At 54.5% G+C, this 13,850-nt stretch overlaps 5 protein-coding genes across 5 annotated transcripts; 3 read left to right on the top strand and 2 right to left on the bottom strand.

Moving 5' to 3' along the window:
* Positions 1–73: 73 nt before the first annotated feature.
* Positions 74–625, top strand: VC83_02776 (uncharacterized protein; the record flags this gene model as incomplete). The annotated part of the gene is made up of 1 exon (XM_024466431.1): positions 74–625. One exon carries the CDS (start codon positions 74–76, stop codon positions 623–625), a length of 552 nt encoding a protein of 183 aa, XP_024325333.1.
* Positions 626–925: 300 nt separating this feature from the next.
* VC83_02775 (uncharacterized protein) lies at positions 926–2,800 on the top strand (the record flags this gene model as incomplete). Its single annotated transcript, XM_024466430.1, has 2 exons — positions 926–1,636; positions 1,754–2,800. The coding sequence occupies 2 exons, from the start codon at positions 926–928 to the stop codon at positions 2,798–2,800; spliced, it is 1,758 nt and encodes a 585-aa protein (XP_024325330.1).
* Positions 2,801–3,953: 1,153 nt separating this feature from the next.
* On the bottom strand, positions 3,954–6,502 carry VC83_02774 (uncharacterized protein; the record flags this gene model as incomplete). The annotated part of the gene is made up of 4 exons (XM_024466429.1): positions 5,580–6,502; positions 5,054–5,392; positions 4,723–4,973; positions 3,954–4,627 (listed from the first exon to the last, which is right to left on the bottom strand). The coding sequence occupies exons 1-4, from the start codon at positions 6,185–6,187 to the stop codon at positions 3,954–3,956; spliced, it is 1,872 nt and encodes a 623-aa protein (XP_024325331.1). The 5' UTR covers positions 6,188–6,502.
* An 852-nt stretch (positions 6,503–7,354) lies between these two features.
* VC83_02773 (uncharacterized protein) lies at positions 7,355–9,257 on the top strand (the record flags this gene model as incomplete). The annotated part of the gene is made up of 3 exons (XM_024466428.1): positions 7,355–7,358; positions 7,529–8,317; positions 8,374–9,257. The coding sequence occupies 3 exons, from the start codon at positions 7,355–7,357 to the stop codon at positions 9,255–9,257; spliced, it is 1,677 nt and encodes a 558-aa protein (XP_024325335.1).
* Positions 9,258–10,733: 1,476 nt separating this feature from the next.
* On the bottom strand, positions 10,734–13,379 carry VC83_02772 (uncharacterized protein; the record flags this gene model as incomplete). Its single annotated transcript, XM_024466427.1, has 1 exon — positions 10,734–13,379. One exon carries the CDS (start codon positions 13,377–13,379, stop codon positions 10,734–10,736), a length of 2,646 nt encoding a protein of 881 aa, XP_024325336.1.
* Positions 13,380–13,850: the final 471 nt, after the last annotated feature.

The following is a 13,850-nucleotide window of genomic DNA, read 5'->3' as shown; positions in this document are numbered from 1 at the left end:
GGTTGAAGGGGAGGGGGGAGGGGTGTTGGCGTTTTTGGGTTTCTTATACCAGGGGTTTCTTGTTGGGGAGGATATGGATACGAAATGGTCGGGTTTACGGGATATGTTGGTGGCAGATATGTTTGGTGCCGGAGAGGGGTTTCCTGGCTGGCACGAGCTCGAGAGGGAGAGGGAGAGGGAGAGGGAGAGGACGTTTCTCACTGCCTCCCTCGGACAGAGATGGACACAACATCCTCACCACCACACCACCTGCTCTGCCTCTCCGGAGCTGGATCTTGAAACAATTCACCTACTTCTGCACTCACCCCTCACCACCGACCTGCTCCGTTGCTCAACTGTTTGGATGGATATACGTACCCTCGCACCTCAGATCACACCATGCCGCCCCTCAATCTCACAAAAGCACGTGCGACACCTCAGATCACACCATCCCGCCCCTCAGTCTCGCAAAAGCACGTGCGACCCAGCGACAATCTCATCATCTTTCTTCCCCCCCGCACCCCACCACCAAGTCGATCTTGGCGTACAAGGGTCTTGGCGTGCAAGGGTGCCTTTGTCCTCCTTTGTCCTCCCACCCAAACGCGAGTACCACGCTAGACAGACGCTAAGGACGTGGGTTATGTAAGGAACGGTTTTATCTACAACTGTCACCAACCACTTCCATCCATCTCTTGCCACTTTATACCAGACTACACCAGGTCACCAGCAAGCCATTATACTCTACCACCTCGCTGCCCTACTACCTTGACAAGATTACCAGCTTCAAACTCGCACTCGGAGCTTCAAAGCAATCACACATCACCGCTGTTTGCGCGCAAGCAAGCCAAAAAAAAAAAATCGAGGTCCCCCCACGTCAGATTCAGCCACATCTGACTATCCCCATACCTCACTCAATCGATCGATCAACCCCCAACTTCACTTTCATATGCGCGCCACAAACTATCACACACAACACCACCACCAACTCTCCCTGCAACCCGCCACCATGGCACCAGATCTCAACTCCGTCCCCCTCTCCCCCTACCCACCCGAAGCCACCGCCACGCCACCCCCCGCCCCCTCGTCCAGCACCCCCCAGCCAAATATCCTCTACATCATGGCCGACCAGCTCGCTGCCCCACTCCTCAAGATGTACAACCCCGCGTCCCAGATCAAGACCCCGCACCTCGACGCCCTCGCCTCCTCCGCCGTCGTCTTCGACTCCGCCTACTGCCCCTCCCCCCTCTGCGCCCCCTCGCGCATGAGCATGGTGACGGGCCAGCTCCCCACAAAGATCGGCGCCTACGACAACGCCAACAGCATCGGCCCCGACGTGCCCACCTACGCGCACTACCTGCGCGCGGCGGGCTATGAGACTGCCTTGGCGGGGAAGATGCACTTCATCGGGGAGCAGCTGCACGGCTACGAGAAGCGTCTCACGAGTGACATATACCCGGGTGACTATGGGTGGATGGTCAACTGGGACGAGCCGGATCGCAGGCTCGAGTGGTACCACAACGCCAGCTCCATCCTGCAGGCCGGGCCGTGCGTGCGCAGCAACCAGCTCGATTACGACGAGGAGGTCATGTATAAGAGCTCGCAGTTCCTGTACGACCATGTGCGTCAGGGCGACCGGGCTAGGCCCTTCTGCTTGACGGTATGTACCCCCCTCCTTCTTCCCATGTCTCGGTTTAGAGTTTTACCCACTACACCCTCCTGCATGCACCTCACTATCGACGCAGCTCGCTGATTGGTGCCCCCTTTTTGTATACAGGTCTCCCTCACCCACCCCCACGACCCCTACACCATCGAAGAGCAATACTGGGACCTCTACGAAGACGTCGACATCCTGCCCCCCACCGTGACCATCCCCCGCGACGAGCAGGACCCGCATAGCAAGCGGCTGCTCAAGGTGTGCGATCTGTGGGATGCTGAAATCTCGGAGAAGCAGGTTAAGCGGGCTCGGCGCGCGTATTATGGCGCGGTTAGCTATGTGGATGATTGTATTGGGCGGCTGCTGAAGGTGCTGAAGAAGTGTAAGTTGGATGAGAATACTATTATCGTCTTCTCGGGGGATCACGGCGATATGCTGGGGGAGAGGGGTTTATGGTACAAAATGTCCCTCTTCGAAGCCTCCGTCCGCGTCCCGCTGCTTATTCACCACCCGGCCTCTTTTGCGCCGAGACATGTCAGCTCGCATGTGTCGACGCTGGATATCCTGCCTACCCTCGTCGACCTCGTCGGCACGAAACTGTGGGATACGCTGGACATCGACGGACATAGTCTCTACCCCTTCCTCCGCGGCGCAGCAGCCAACACCGCGAAGGATACCGCGTACGCCGAGTACTGCGGTGAAGGCACCATAGCGCCGCTGATGATGATCCGTCGCGGGAAATGGAAATACGTCACCTGCCCCGTCGACCCGGAGCAGCTCTACGATCTCTCCGCCGATCCGCTCGAGCTCGTCAACCTCGCCCTACCCTCCTCCAAGAGCACCGCCTCTTCCACCACCGCCAATTCCGCCCTAACCAAATCCACCACCTCCCCCCTCGAAGCCTCCACAGCCCTCTCCGCCTTCCATGCCGAAGCCAGCGCAAAATGGGATTTCCCCACGATAACCCGCTCAGTGCACCACTCGCAGCGTCAACGCACCCTAGTCTGGTCCGCGCTCACGAAGGGGAAGTTCACGAGCTGGGATTATAACCCGATTGATGATGGGAGGGAGAAGTATATTCGTTCTCACTTGCCGTTGGATGAGCTGGAGTTGAGGGCGAGGTATCCGGCGGTGGATGAGAGGGGGGTTGTTAGGGGGGGGTGGTGAGGGAGGAGGGGGGGGAGGTTAGGGAGGTTGTTATGTAAGGGGGGAGGGGAGTGTTTTTATCTTCCTCCGTTGACGAGCCTCGCCGTCTCTGCCTCCTTCAGTCTTTTGAAGGCTCGTTTTTTTTTGTTTTGTGTTTTTTGAAAAAAAGCGGCATCGCGTGTGTGCTTGCGAAGGGGGGATCAACATCATTGAAGCGAAATCTTTCTTCTCCAGCGAGCGATTGGGTGCGGCTATTACCACGGGGCGTTTGGGATATGTTTTGTTGTCTTTGCTTGGGGTTTTTATGGAGAACTGCTTTTATTCTGCCTTGTTTGTTTTTGGGTCTTGCACGTTTCTTTTATTTTGGCCTGGAGATTATCGGACTTTGAAGAAGGAGGAGGGGGGGGTTACACCACCCAACCCACCTATACCATCACAGAGGCACGGACATATTTGAAATTGAACAAAAACCATGGTCCGAAAGGAGGGGTGAAAGGAAAGCAGGATGGAAAGAATAAACTCGGGAGGGAGGGAGAGAGGCAAGACGAAAGATCGATCTCACATACTTACCTACCTTACCTTACCTCGGATATAGCCATGAGCGCGGAGGGGAAACTTGGACATCACATACCCAGGATCCAGGCTTAGAATAGAAGAATGAGAATGTGAATTCAAAATACAACAAATCAAACATGGGGCCTGTTAAAGGAAGTGGGAAGGGTAGTTAGTCACTTTGTAGTGTCTTAACATCCGTGAAGACACCACGGCTACAACCATCTCTACCTGAGACTTTCATCCTATCTTTATCCCATTCAACACATCATCCCGCCATTTCACATCCTGCATCCATCCACGCATACACTAGTACATGTATTTATATAAAAAAGCAGTTGCGTCTTTCTTTCTATCTCAGTGTCTGCTCTCTGCGTGGGTATATCCCCCCCTTTATTCCGTGCCCAAAACGAATTTACAATACACGCACTATAAACACCCCTTAATACAACCCCCCCACCCAAAAAACACCCCATCCCTTAATTCGTTGCCTCATCCTATTCCCCCTAATTAACCCCCCCCCCCAAGAAGAAAAAAAAACACACAAAAGACGGTGCTCACGTAAAAGCCTTCTGCCACTTAACCAGCTCCCCCGTCAACACATCCATCATCCCCAGCAAACTCAACTCCCCAAACTCCCTCGGCCTATCATCATCTGTCCTCGTATCCCCCCTCTTCCCCCCCCACCACCTCCCGCATTATGCCCCGCACTCCCAAAATCCACCCCAACAACCCCCCCCAACGCCCTAACAACCCTCTCCGCCTCCCCCGTATCCCCCATCTCCGCCATCTCCACTTGCGTGCGCGAAATAAACTCCAACATCCCCGCAACCCGCCTCCTCATATCCAATATACTCGTCTTTCCCCTCCCTCCCCCGCCCGCTCCACCACCTCTCCTTCCTTCTTCCCCCCCTCCTCTACCCCCTGCTCCTCCTACTCCACCTTCACGACTCTCGCTACGCCGCGGCGAGGCGTTGGTAGTGTTATGCGAGTCGTCGGCGTCGCGGTCGCGGGTGTACTGGTTTTTCCCTACTTTTCCTTTGCGGGTGTGGGCGGGGCGACCGCCTTTTTTGTGGCTTGTTGTTGTGCTTGTTGTGGCGGCGGCGGTGGTAATGGTGTTGGTTGTTGTGTTGGTGGTTGTGGTTGAGGGTGTTGTTTTTGGCGGGGGAGGGGAGGAAGGGGGGATTGATGCGGGGGGTGCGGGAGGTGTGTCTGTGGTGGTGGGTTGGGGGACGGTTGTGGAGGGGGCGGTGGGGGTGGGGGTGGATGGGAGGAGATCTTCTGGTGGTTCGAGGTCTAGTGGGGTAGGATGTTAGCTTGCTGATTTATGGTAGATTTGGGGGGTATGGTAATAGGAGGGGGGATAATCTAGGAAGTAAGGGGCAACATACCATCAACCCTCCTCCTCTCCGCCCTTCCCTTCCGCTTATTCGCCGCCTCGAGCCTCGTCTTCTCCCGCTCCTCCCTTGCCTCCTTCTCCCGATGATTCCGCGCCGCCGCGCCGCGTATCTTCTTGGCGCCTACTGGTCGTGTTGTCTCCGCGTCGTCGGAGTCGTTTGATGGGCCGAAGGGGGTGAGGGCCTCTTTCTGGGGGGAGGGGGAGTTCGAGAGCGTGCGTTGGCGCTTGGGGAAGTCTTGCTTTCTGCGCGCGGGGGTTAGTATGGGGTGTATGGATGCGTGGATTTATGAGGAACGGAAATGAGGGAATGAAGATAGACGTACTCTTCGCTATCGCTTCGGCCGCGTTTGCGGCTTGTGCCACCACCGCCGCCGTCGGTGCTCTCAGACTTCTCGCCCTTGCTCGCCTCGATGGCGCGCCGTAGCTGCTCTTCCTCGTCGTACGCGGCGTCGCGGCTGTTCATCGTGGAGCGCCGCTTCTGGTTCGCGCTCATCATGCTGCTCGATGTCGGGCGGCCGTTCTTGCTGCCTGCGCGGGGGGAGCGCGTGCCGTCTTTCGAGAAGGAGGCGGCGCGGCTGGCGCGGCTGGTGCTGCGCGACAGCGTCGTCTGGTGGTGCTGGTGTTGGTGCTGGTAGAGGGGGAGGTAGTGCGAGTATTTTTGCCTAAGTCGCGACATGTTAGGGAATGCGGTCTGGGAAAGTTTGCCTGTTGCGGGCAATGGATTTGAGGTTGGGGATGGGTTGGAGGGGAGGATTGCGACAGCCTGGTCTCATAAGGCCGTGCCACGTCTGCCGAGGCTTACTGTTGCGCGCGCGGTGCTGCGCAATCAGAGGAGATAAGAAAACTCACCCATTGGAGGCTGTAAAGACTTTGTGAAGGTCGCTGCGGCATAGTTCGCAAAAGTATTCGTCGGGGCTCATGTCCTCGTTCTTGATCCCGACGCAGCCGCCGTGCTGCCACACCTTGCACATGTCGCATTGTAGGAAAAACCCGGCCAGATCCTCGGTGTAGTCTTCGGGGGTTATAAGGTCGGGTTCGACGACTTCTTTGATGCCCTTCTTGTCCTCGTCGCTGATCTGAGGCGGGCCGGGGTAGTCGTCGCTGCCACAGATGCAGCGAACGGCCTCATCATCCTCGCCAACAGGTTCGCTAATGCCGTTAGGCATGTCGGGTCGCTTGTCTTTCAATTCTTTATCTTGTTCGTCCGTCTGCCCACGTTTCCGCCGGCGTGTCGATAGCGACTCTTCGATGGACGACGCGACTCTGTCGTCGAGAGGCTCCGAAGAGAGTGATTCGTTGGAGGTGAGCTTCCGCGGCGATTCGGCTTTCGCAGATGTTCGTGTGTTCCGCTCTCCTCTGCTGGAAGAGTTCGACGAGGCTGAGGAGTGATGTGAATTTGAATTTTGCTGTGTGAGGGGACGAGAGCGGATAGAACGGCGAGGGGATGTGCCTGCCATTGTTCGGGTGGAAGAAAATGAATGACGGGGAGGCTAATGGATTCGCACTATAGTAGAGCCTCCCTCGCTCACTCGTAGGTCCCGTATCGAGCGATGTTGGTTGTTGGTTGAGCTTGTGTTGACCAGCGATTGTCCGTTCACTGTAGCTCCGAGTCTAAAAGACGGGCTATGGGTGGAGAGAGCGATGGCTGCAGTGGATGATTGATGGAGTTATAGATGGTAGATTTCAAGCAGAATGATCATGGACGCGCCAATGTTATATAGTAAAGGGCAAAGAAGGATATTTGGAAGGTTGGGATCAACATGGCGGAACATTGGGGGGGGACCTTCTTGTGTGCCTCTTGCACCGTTCCTCTTCGCATCGCTCGCGGGGCCGACGCAGTTGGTGCCTTATAATCGAGGCATCAAAGGCAACTAGTCTACTTTACCATAGTAGTTTACTCCAGTCTGGTCCAACAACTTGATGCCTTATATTTATACAATTCACACCTTATAACCAAGGCAACTTCGATGCTCGGCTGTGCGTGTCTCTGTGAGTTGTTCGTTGTACTTTTGTACCCGTCCATGAACCTCCGTTGAAGATTCTCAGGGAAATATCGCCGCTCACCACAAACACCCCCCGACATCTCTCCAAAGAGCTATTCCGCTGTGCAGACTTGGCTCATCGATACCCTCATTTTTGCTACTTTCGCTCTCTTCATCTGTCGCTGGTAGACATTTCGCCCGCTACGGAAACTTTCCCAAGGGTCGGTTCATGGGGCTCGATTAAAAGTACCTTCCAGTGGTTTTGTGTGCTGGAACTGCAATTAGTAAGAAGACCCTGTGGTACGAGGACGACATCTCCGAACCCCCAACAGCCCCCAGTGGTACCGTTAGATCAGTTAGATCAACTATCGCGGCCATACACCGGAGAAGGGACGACGGGCTTCTGTTCTGTTGATGTCAGAGAGGACGCCGTACTGATTGGGATTCTGTTCGTCTTCTAGGGCTTGCTTGAATACCTCGAAAGGGGTCCCCCAGTCGAAATTCTACAACTCGGGACACCTTGACCAATATTCGATGCAATAAGGACACCTTGACCAATATTCGATGCAATAAGGACGCTGAGAGTCACCGTAAGCTTCCCTCCAGCGATCTGGCTGCGATTTCCTCATATCCGCGACTGTCATGGGTAGGTTTGCTCTTTCCTCCTGTTTGCCTAACCCTCCTTCCCGAAACCCCACGACCATATGCCAGCACATCGCCCACCCTTCAATACTCACCTAGACTTCACCTACACCGATTATGGGCAGTTTCTACAGCTTCATACACTGGCTGACAACTCTCGTTCTCTGTTTATAGGTCACTACTCATCAGATACACGAGATCTCTCGCCAGATGCGATGGCAGCTGCATACCCCGACCGCCCCATCCGGCCGATGCCAAAGCGCCGACTGCGTGAGCGTCTCTCTCCCAATGTGGCAGACGCCATCGTATATCCGCCGACAGCCCCAGCGATAGCGCCTCTGTTCCACTACCCTTACCATGCACCCACGGAGGAAGACCAGTCCCCTAAACCTTATCCAGTCAATAGGACACGTGAGGATGATGTCGAGCACAACTACATATCCAGGCGGAACTTGAAGGAGGTGGATAGTGACGAAGAGTACACGGAACTAGCCTACCGAAGTCGTTACTCACGCCACTCCCCAGACCCTACAGGTCGGTCATACCGTTTCGTCCAAAAACCGGAGGCTGCCAAATATTCCAAACCTGATCCGCCGGCATCAACGACATCGTCCGCTGATGGGTATGATTCTTTCGAGAATACAAACAACAAGAAGAAGAGGAAGATCCCAACACCTGGCGACGCGATCTCGAACGGCATACTACAAGCAAATGATATGGCGTCCTTGACTATATCAAACCCGACGACAGAAGGATCGCCTGTCTGTGAAGAATCCAGTTCCGGCCCCGGGCAATATTATGGCCCACCTGTCAGCAATCTCGTCCAGGGCTTGTCTGGTCCAGGACGGGGGCGTTACGGACGAGTTCGAAGCGCAAGGAGCCCGCTTAGAAATTTATCAGATAACCCTACCAACTGGGCTAATGGCCGCACACCGCGGCAGAGACAAGCTCCATGGTCACCAGGTAAGTACCAGTTCCACTACAGGAATATATTCATCTTATTAATGGTTTGTTATCAGGCGAACCCGCAGGGATTATTTCGACAGCAATTGCCAATGCCGAAAGCAATTCGGCCCCCGTTTCGAGGGGCCAGGAGAACATGAGTCTTCTTCAAGAACAAGCTGCCCGAAAATCGAGCTCTACCGCTGCACAGTTTACCTTTACTTGCGACTCCCGAGTCCCTGGCACGGTAGCCTGGCCGAGGCCTCAAGCTTCCCCCCATGGCTCTGGCGGAAGACCGACGAACACCCACGGAACTCAGACAAGCCCTCCGCTTTCGAATGGATCGCTTCCACAGCAGCAAAACTATGATCCGTCGCAATCTCAAAACTTTAGAGAGAGACAGGGTCCTGTACCTCCCAAAAATAACCGCCGATCGGCAGGAAAGGAGTACCAAATCGCAGCTCGCCAGCGCCGGGAGCAGCAGGAGCTACAGAATTATCACCATCCGCTAGCACCTGAAGACGAATGGATCTGCGAATTCTGCGAGTACGAGAGGATCTTCGGCACACCACCGGAAGCTCTGATCAGGCAGTACGAGATGAAAGATCGGCGCATCCGCAAGCAGGAAGCTGAGAGACGGAGGTTACTGGAGAAGGCGAAGATGAAGGGCCGCAAGAGCAAGAAAGGGACGAAACCTGGTGCGAAGAACGCGGCAGCTACCCAAGACCGTCAAGCCCAAGGTGGGCGTCACGCATCAGCTGGTTCAAGCCATGCACCTCAAGGTGCAGGCGAGAGGTACTATTACAACGATGATGATATGACGTATGCACAAGATGACCATCCAGCGTCTCCGACGTACCCACTGCCTACAGTTGCACAGCATAAAGCGAGTCAAAACCATGACGAGAAACATACCAACGTCCAGGGCGGTGCAGGGAACTCGGAGGCACTGGCTAGCTAGCATAACGCCACCCATTCCCGCACTACCTCTTGTTGAGATATCTACTCGAGAGTGCAGGATGCCATCTCATTTTGTCAGGAGTTCATCGTTATCCCCCAGCACAGCACATTGCATCACCAGGCTCCTTTTCCTTGTCACCAGCAGCATTTTCGCACAGCATTCGATTTCCCGGCGCTCTTTACCTTTTATGGGCACTGTATAGAGAGGGGCCGAATTGTTTCACTGGGCCCGCTGTATCGGGTCTCACGAACATACGATTTCTTGGTCGTTCTCGCTTGTACAACATAATATTATCACCAACCAACCTATTTACTCTCCTCGACCGCCGCCGTCGCGCTGGCGGTGCGACAGAACTGGTCTAGATCCGACCTCTCGGAACACCTCCACTCTTAATAACGCAAACACACAACAGCTCGAAAACTTTACATCACGCCCCACTCACAGACAGTGCTATGAGATTCAACATTGCTTTCACGGGCAGTGTGACAGACAGCATTGATTACGATCGTTCGAACATGACGCCTTGGATGGATATATCTCTCTCATCCACCACTATCGCAGAAAACAGAACCTTTTTCTCGGATAGGAGATATCCGGCTCCTCTTGCATACAGCAGCTCCTCCTCGTTTGGGTGTTGGGATACAGGGAGGGGTTCTTGGACAGCATGCACGCTGTTTATTGGTGTGTTGGATTAGTACTGTTACTCCTATGACTACTGATTGTTCTTGGATCGTGGGCTGTGGGCTGAGGGCTTACGTATCTCGCACTGTTGTTAGTTAGTGGTAGAGTGTTAGAGTGAATTCAGAGGAGACTGTATAGATTCTTGCTTGTATGACTGGGTATTGTGAATTTAGTGAAGTAGTCGGCTATGTGAAGGAATGTGATGTGTATGTGAAGGTCCCAACGGCTTCAATCAATCACTGGTATGAGACTGTATGTAGAGTTGACAACGTAGCATCCCAAACACACGTAGGCATATCACAAAACCTTCTCCACTCCCCCATAAAAACAGTCGATGAGAGGGGGGTATCAGATTCACATTTCCGAATCTACTTCTCCGGCCGGGTCTGGGTCTGTCTATTAATACACCCTTCCATCCCCTGCACCACCCCCTCCCCAATCCAATAAAAGAGTAATATTTATAGTTTTTGTTTGTTTGATTTGCCCCTTTTTGCAAAAAAAGATGCATCATTCATTGTCCACGCCTATACTTTTTTTGCCCTGCTTGCCCTGCTGCCTGCTTGCCCCTTTGTCCAATTCTATGCATCCCGAACCAAGAAAATACGTGTGCAATGCTTGAAAACTCAAAATCCAAACGCAGAAGGGGGTTGATGGATCCAAAAATTTCAGGAAGCGGGTGAGAGATGAAAAGGGGGGAAGGAGGGCACCCAAAGCACCAGCAGTGCATGCGGACACTCAGGGCGTGGGGGAAGTGAGGATGGCATGGCGAACGACAAGGGATGAGGAGAGAGACAGCTAATCCTCAGTCAGATCGCCATACTCCCACATGCCCCTGCGCTCATCCTCCTTCGCAACAGTCTCCATCTTCTTCAGCGCCTTCAGGACATCCCCAAAGCTGCGCTCCCACGGCTTCAGCTTCCGCGGCACCATCGCGAGGCCCTCAGCCACGACCTCAGAGTTGATGCTCTCAGTCAGCTTATCGCTCGTTTTGGGATCAAAGAGCGTGACGTAGAGCGTCCCGTCCTTGTCCGTGTAATCCACATTTGCAACGAGCTCCTTGTTCGCCGTCAGCTCCGTGATGTACGCGATCGCGTCGTCGAGGTACTCCTTGCTAACCGGCAGCTGGAGGAGCGAGAGCACCGCGTCCTGCGCCTGCGCCTTCAGCTTCTGGATCGAGAACTGCGGCTGCAGCGGGCGCAGCTGGGCCCAGGGGATCTTCTCCTTGTTGCCGAAATCGATGTACTGCACCTCGGCCACCTTGGCGGGGCGGTCGTTGGCGCGGATGCGCGCGCGGTACCATTGCCCGTCCTCGCTGAACTTGGCGGAGACGAAGTCCCCGGCTTTGGGGTCGGCGGGGAGCCCGGCGTTGTTGGTAGGGTTGAGGTGGAACGTGCGGAATTGCGACATCATGGTGTCGAGGCTCGAGGTGCCGGTGCCGATGATTTGGAGCTTGAGCTTGCCCTCGTCGTCGATGTTAGTGATAATCACGTCGCGGTAGTCCTTTTGGCGTTCAACGAGCGCAGAGTCGCCGTTCGTGCCGTTCTCAGGGGCGACTTCAGCCGACTCCGCCTCCTCGTCTTGGGATGGGTCCCAGTCCTTCCACAGGCCCTTTCTCGCCGCCTTGGCACGACCTTGGGCGCCGAGGAGCTCCTGGGCGTTTCCAGACTGCTCAGCGGAATATTCGTGGACAGTAGCATATCCCTCCTCAACGAGAGCCTTCGCGAAGCTCTCACGGTTGACGAAAAGCTCACCGATAAATCCACCGACCTTGTCGATGTTGTGAACATCAATCTCGACGTCACGCTGGCTGCAACGCTTCGTCGCAAAGTCGTGTGCCTCCTGTCCGAAAGGTTCGCTCTGCTCACTTGGATTTCTTGCAGACTTCGGGGCTCTGATACCTCCAAGAACAAAGTTCAACTTTGCGCCTTCGCGTGGGATGAGAACTGTAAATCGCGAACCACTCTTCACGTAGTCAACGATTGCTGGGATCTTCTTTTGGCGTTGGAGAGTCTGAAGCTGCATCTTTGCCTTCTGAGCGGTCTCGGATGCATCAACATAGGTCTTGATAGCTGGGGCTTTCGGCGACCACATGCCCTTATTCTCCTCTTTTGCTGTCTCTTGTGCTGCCAGAAGTTCATCGTAGTTCGGTGCGCGATCAGTGTCGTCCCTCTTGTGGCGGATAATAGAAACCCATCCTTCCTGGGCGAGAGCGAGGCCAATATTCGTGTCATTCAGGGTGACAGTTGCGACATCCTTTGCGTCGTACCCATCCGTAGCTGGCCTTGAGCCATCAACACTCACGCGTACGTGCTTCCCGATGACCTTCTTGCGCAGAAATTCTTTGGCGGCATCTTTGAATAGGGCTTCAGAAGGCTCGTTTGTTCTTGGGCCTCTGACACTGGAGATGTTGATACGTTTCTCTACACCAGCTTTGTTTCGTACAAACAGGGTATCTGCGCTGAAAACACGGGTGACTATGACATCTTGTGCAGCTGCGCCAGATTTCGACTTGGCCACATGACCCTCGTAAAGGCCACGCTTATTAACTTGGGCATCCTTTTCAGCCTGTCTCAGTGCCGGCATTGCTGAACCCAGGAGGGTTGAGTGGTGATCCGAGCAACGGGCAAGGCCAGCAGCAAGCAAGAAATTCGCGATGCTGCCTTTGGGGTGCCTGACGGTGGCAATCAGTTGGTTTTGCGGGCTGACACCGAGGATGTCGACCTTCACGTTGCGTTGTAATAACCTAGTCTCGACAAATGCCTTGGCTTCATTTCCTAGGGGTTCGGCTGGCTGCACTTGTTGGTTTGACGGGTTGACACGTTCCGTGCTTGGTGCTCTTATACCAGCAACGAGAGTCATAAGTTGATAGTGCTTCTTGTTGGGCATTATTAATCGCACAAGCATCCGGTCGCCGCTGAGAATGCGCTCGACAACTCCATCCACTGACTGACCCTTGTATTCAGCCATGAATTCGTCGGAGTTGCCCAGGTCGTGCTGCACGTCGAGGTGCCCACTAGATGGCGACCAGACGCCCAGGTCTTCGGCGCGAGCTTGGCTTTCCAGAAGCTTAAGCTCATTCAGCAGTTGGACAGCTTTTTCTGTGTCTTCCTTGCGGCCAGCTGCATCCTTGATCTTCGCCCAGCCTTCACGGACAACTGCCTGCGGAAACTTCACTCCATCCTCGAGGAATACCACGCCAAACTGTCGCTTTGTGGTCGGAATCTCGTAGAGAACCTGGAATTGGATGTTCTTGCCAACCAAGCTCTTTCGTAGGTAATCGCGGCTTTCGAATGCCCATGGTTCATCACCAGTCTTGTTCAGGCGCGGTGCTGTAATGTAGGCCAGAGACAGGATCTTTTCTTGCGCTGGGTTGACGATGGAGGTGAGGATGATCGTGTCACCGCTCAACACAGACTTGACTCTGCCAGCCTGGACTGCCATTTTTGCGTATTGGGCGGGGGTTATATGCGGACGCTGAACCGATGATGACAATGTGACTGACGCAGGGGAGCTGCGGGGACTAGGGAAAGGAGCAATAAAGTTAGCGGACTGCGCTGATGAAGAAGAGTCTGTAGATTCAGGTGAAGAGGTTGCGGAGGAGTTCGCGGCCGTCTTGCTGAAAGGAGTGTTGTAGCCAATCTTGAGACCATAGGAGCGCCTGGGCTTCCTGGTGGGTGTGTTGAATTGGTATGAGCCGGTCCTGGGGGCCATCTTGACAATAGTTCAAGCCCCAGTGTGTTTGTGGCAGGTGACAATGACTGTGAAGCTCTGGCCGTGTGGATGAATGTGTGGTCAGGTTTGAATTTGAAAAGACATGATTGAACAGGCGATATTTATAAGAGTTCATGCATGAAGAGGTTCCAGGTTCCAGGTAGGCGGCAGTAATAGGTCAGGCAATCCCGCATTTTGTGA

Source organism: Pseudogymnoascus destructans (assembly GCF_001641265.1).
Source record: "Pseudogymnoascus destructans isolate 20631-21 unplaced genomic scaffold scaffold_7, whole genome shotgun sequence".
NCBI classification, from domain to species: Eukaryota; Fungi; Ascomycota; class Leotiomycetes; order Thelebolales; family Thelebolaceae; genus Pseudogymnoascus; species Pseudogymnoascus destructans.
This window is presented reverse-complemented; position numbering and strand designations above follow the sequence as displayed.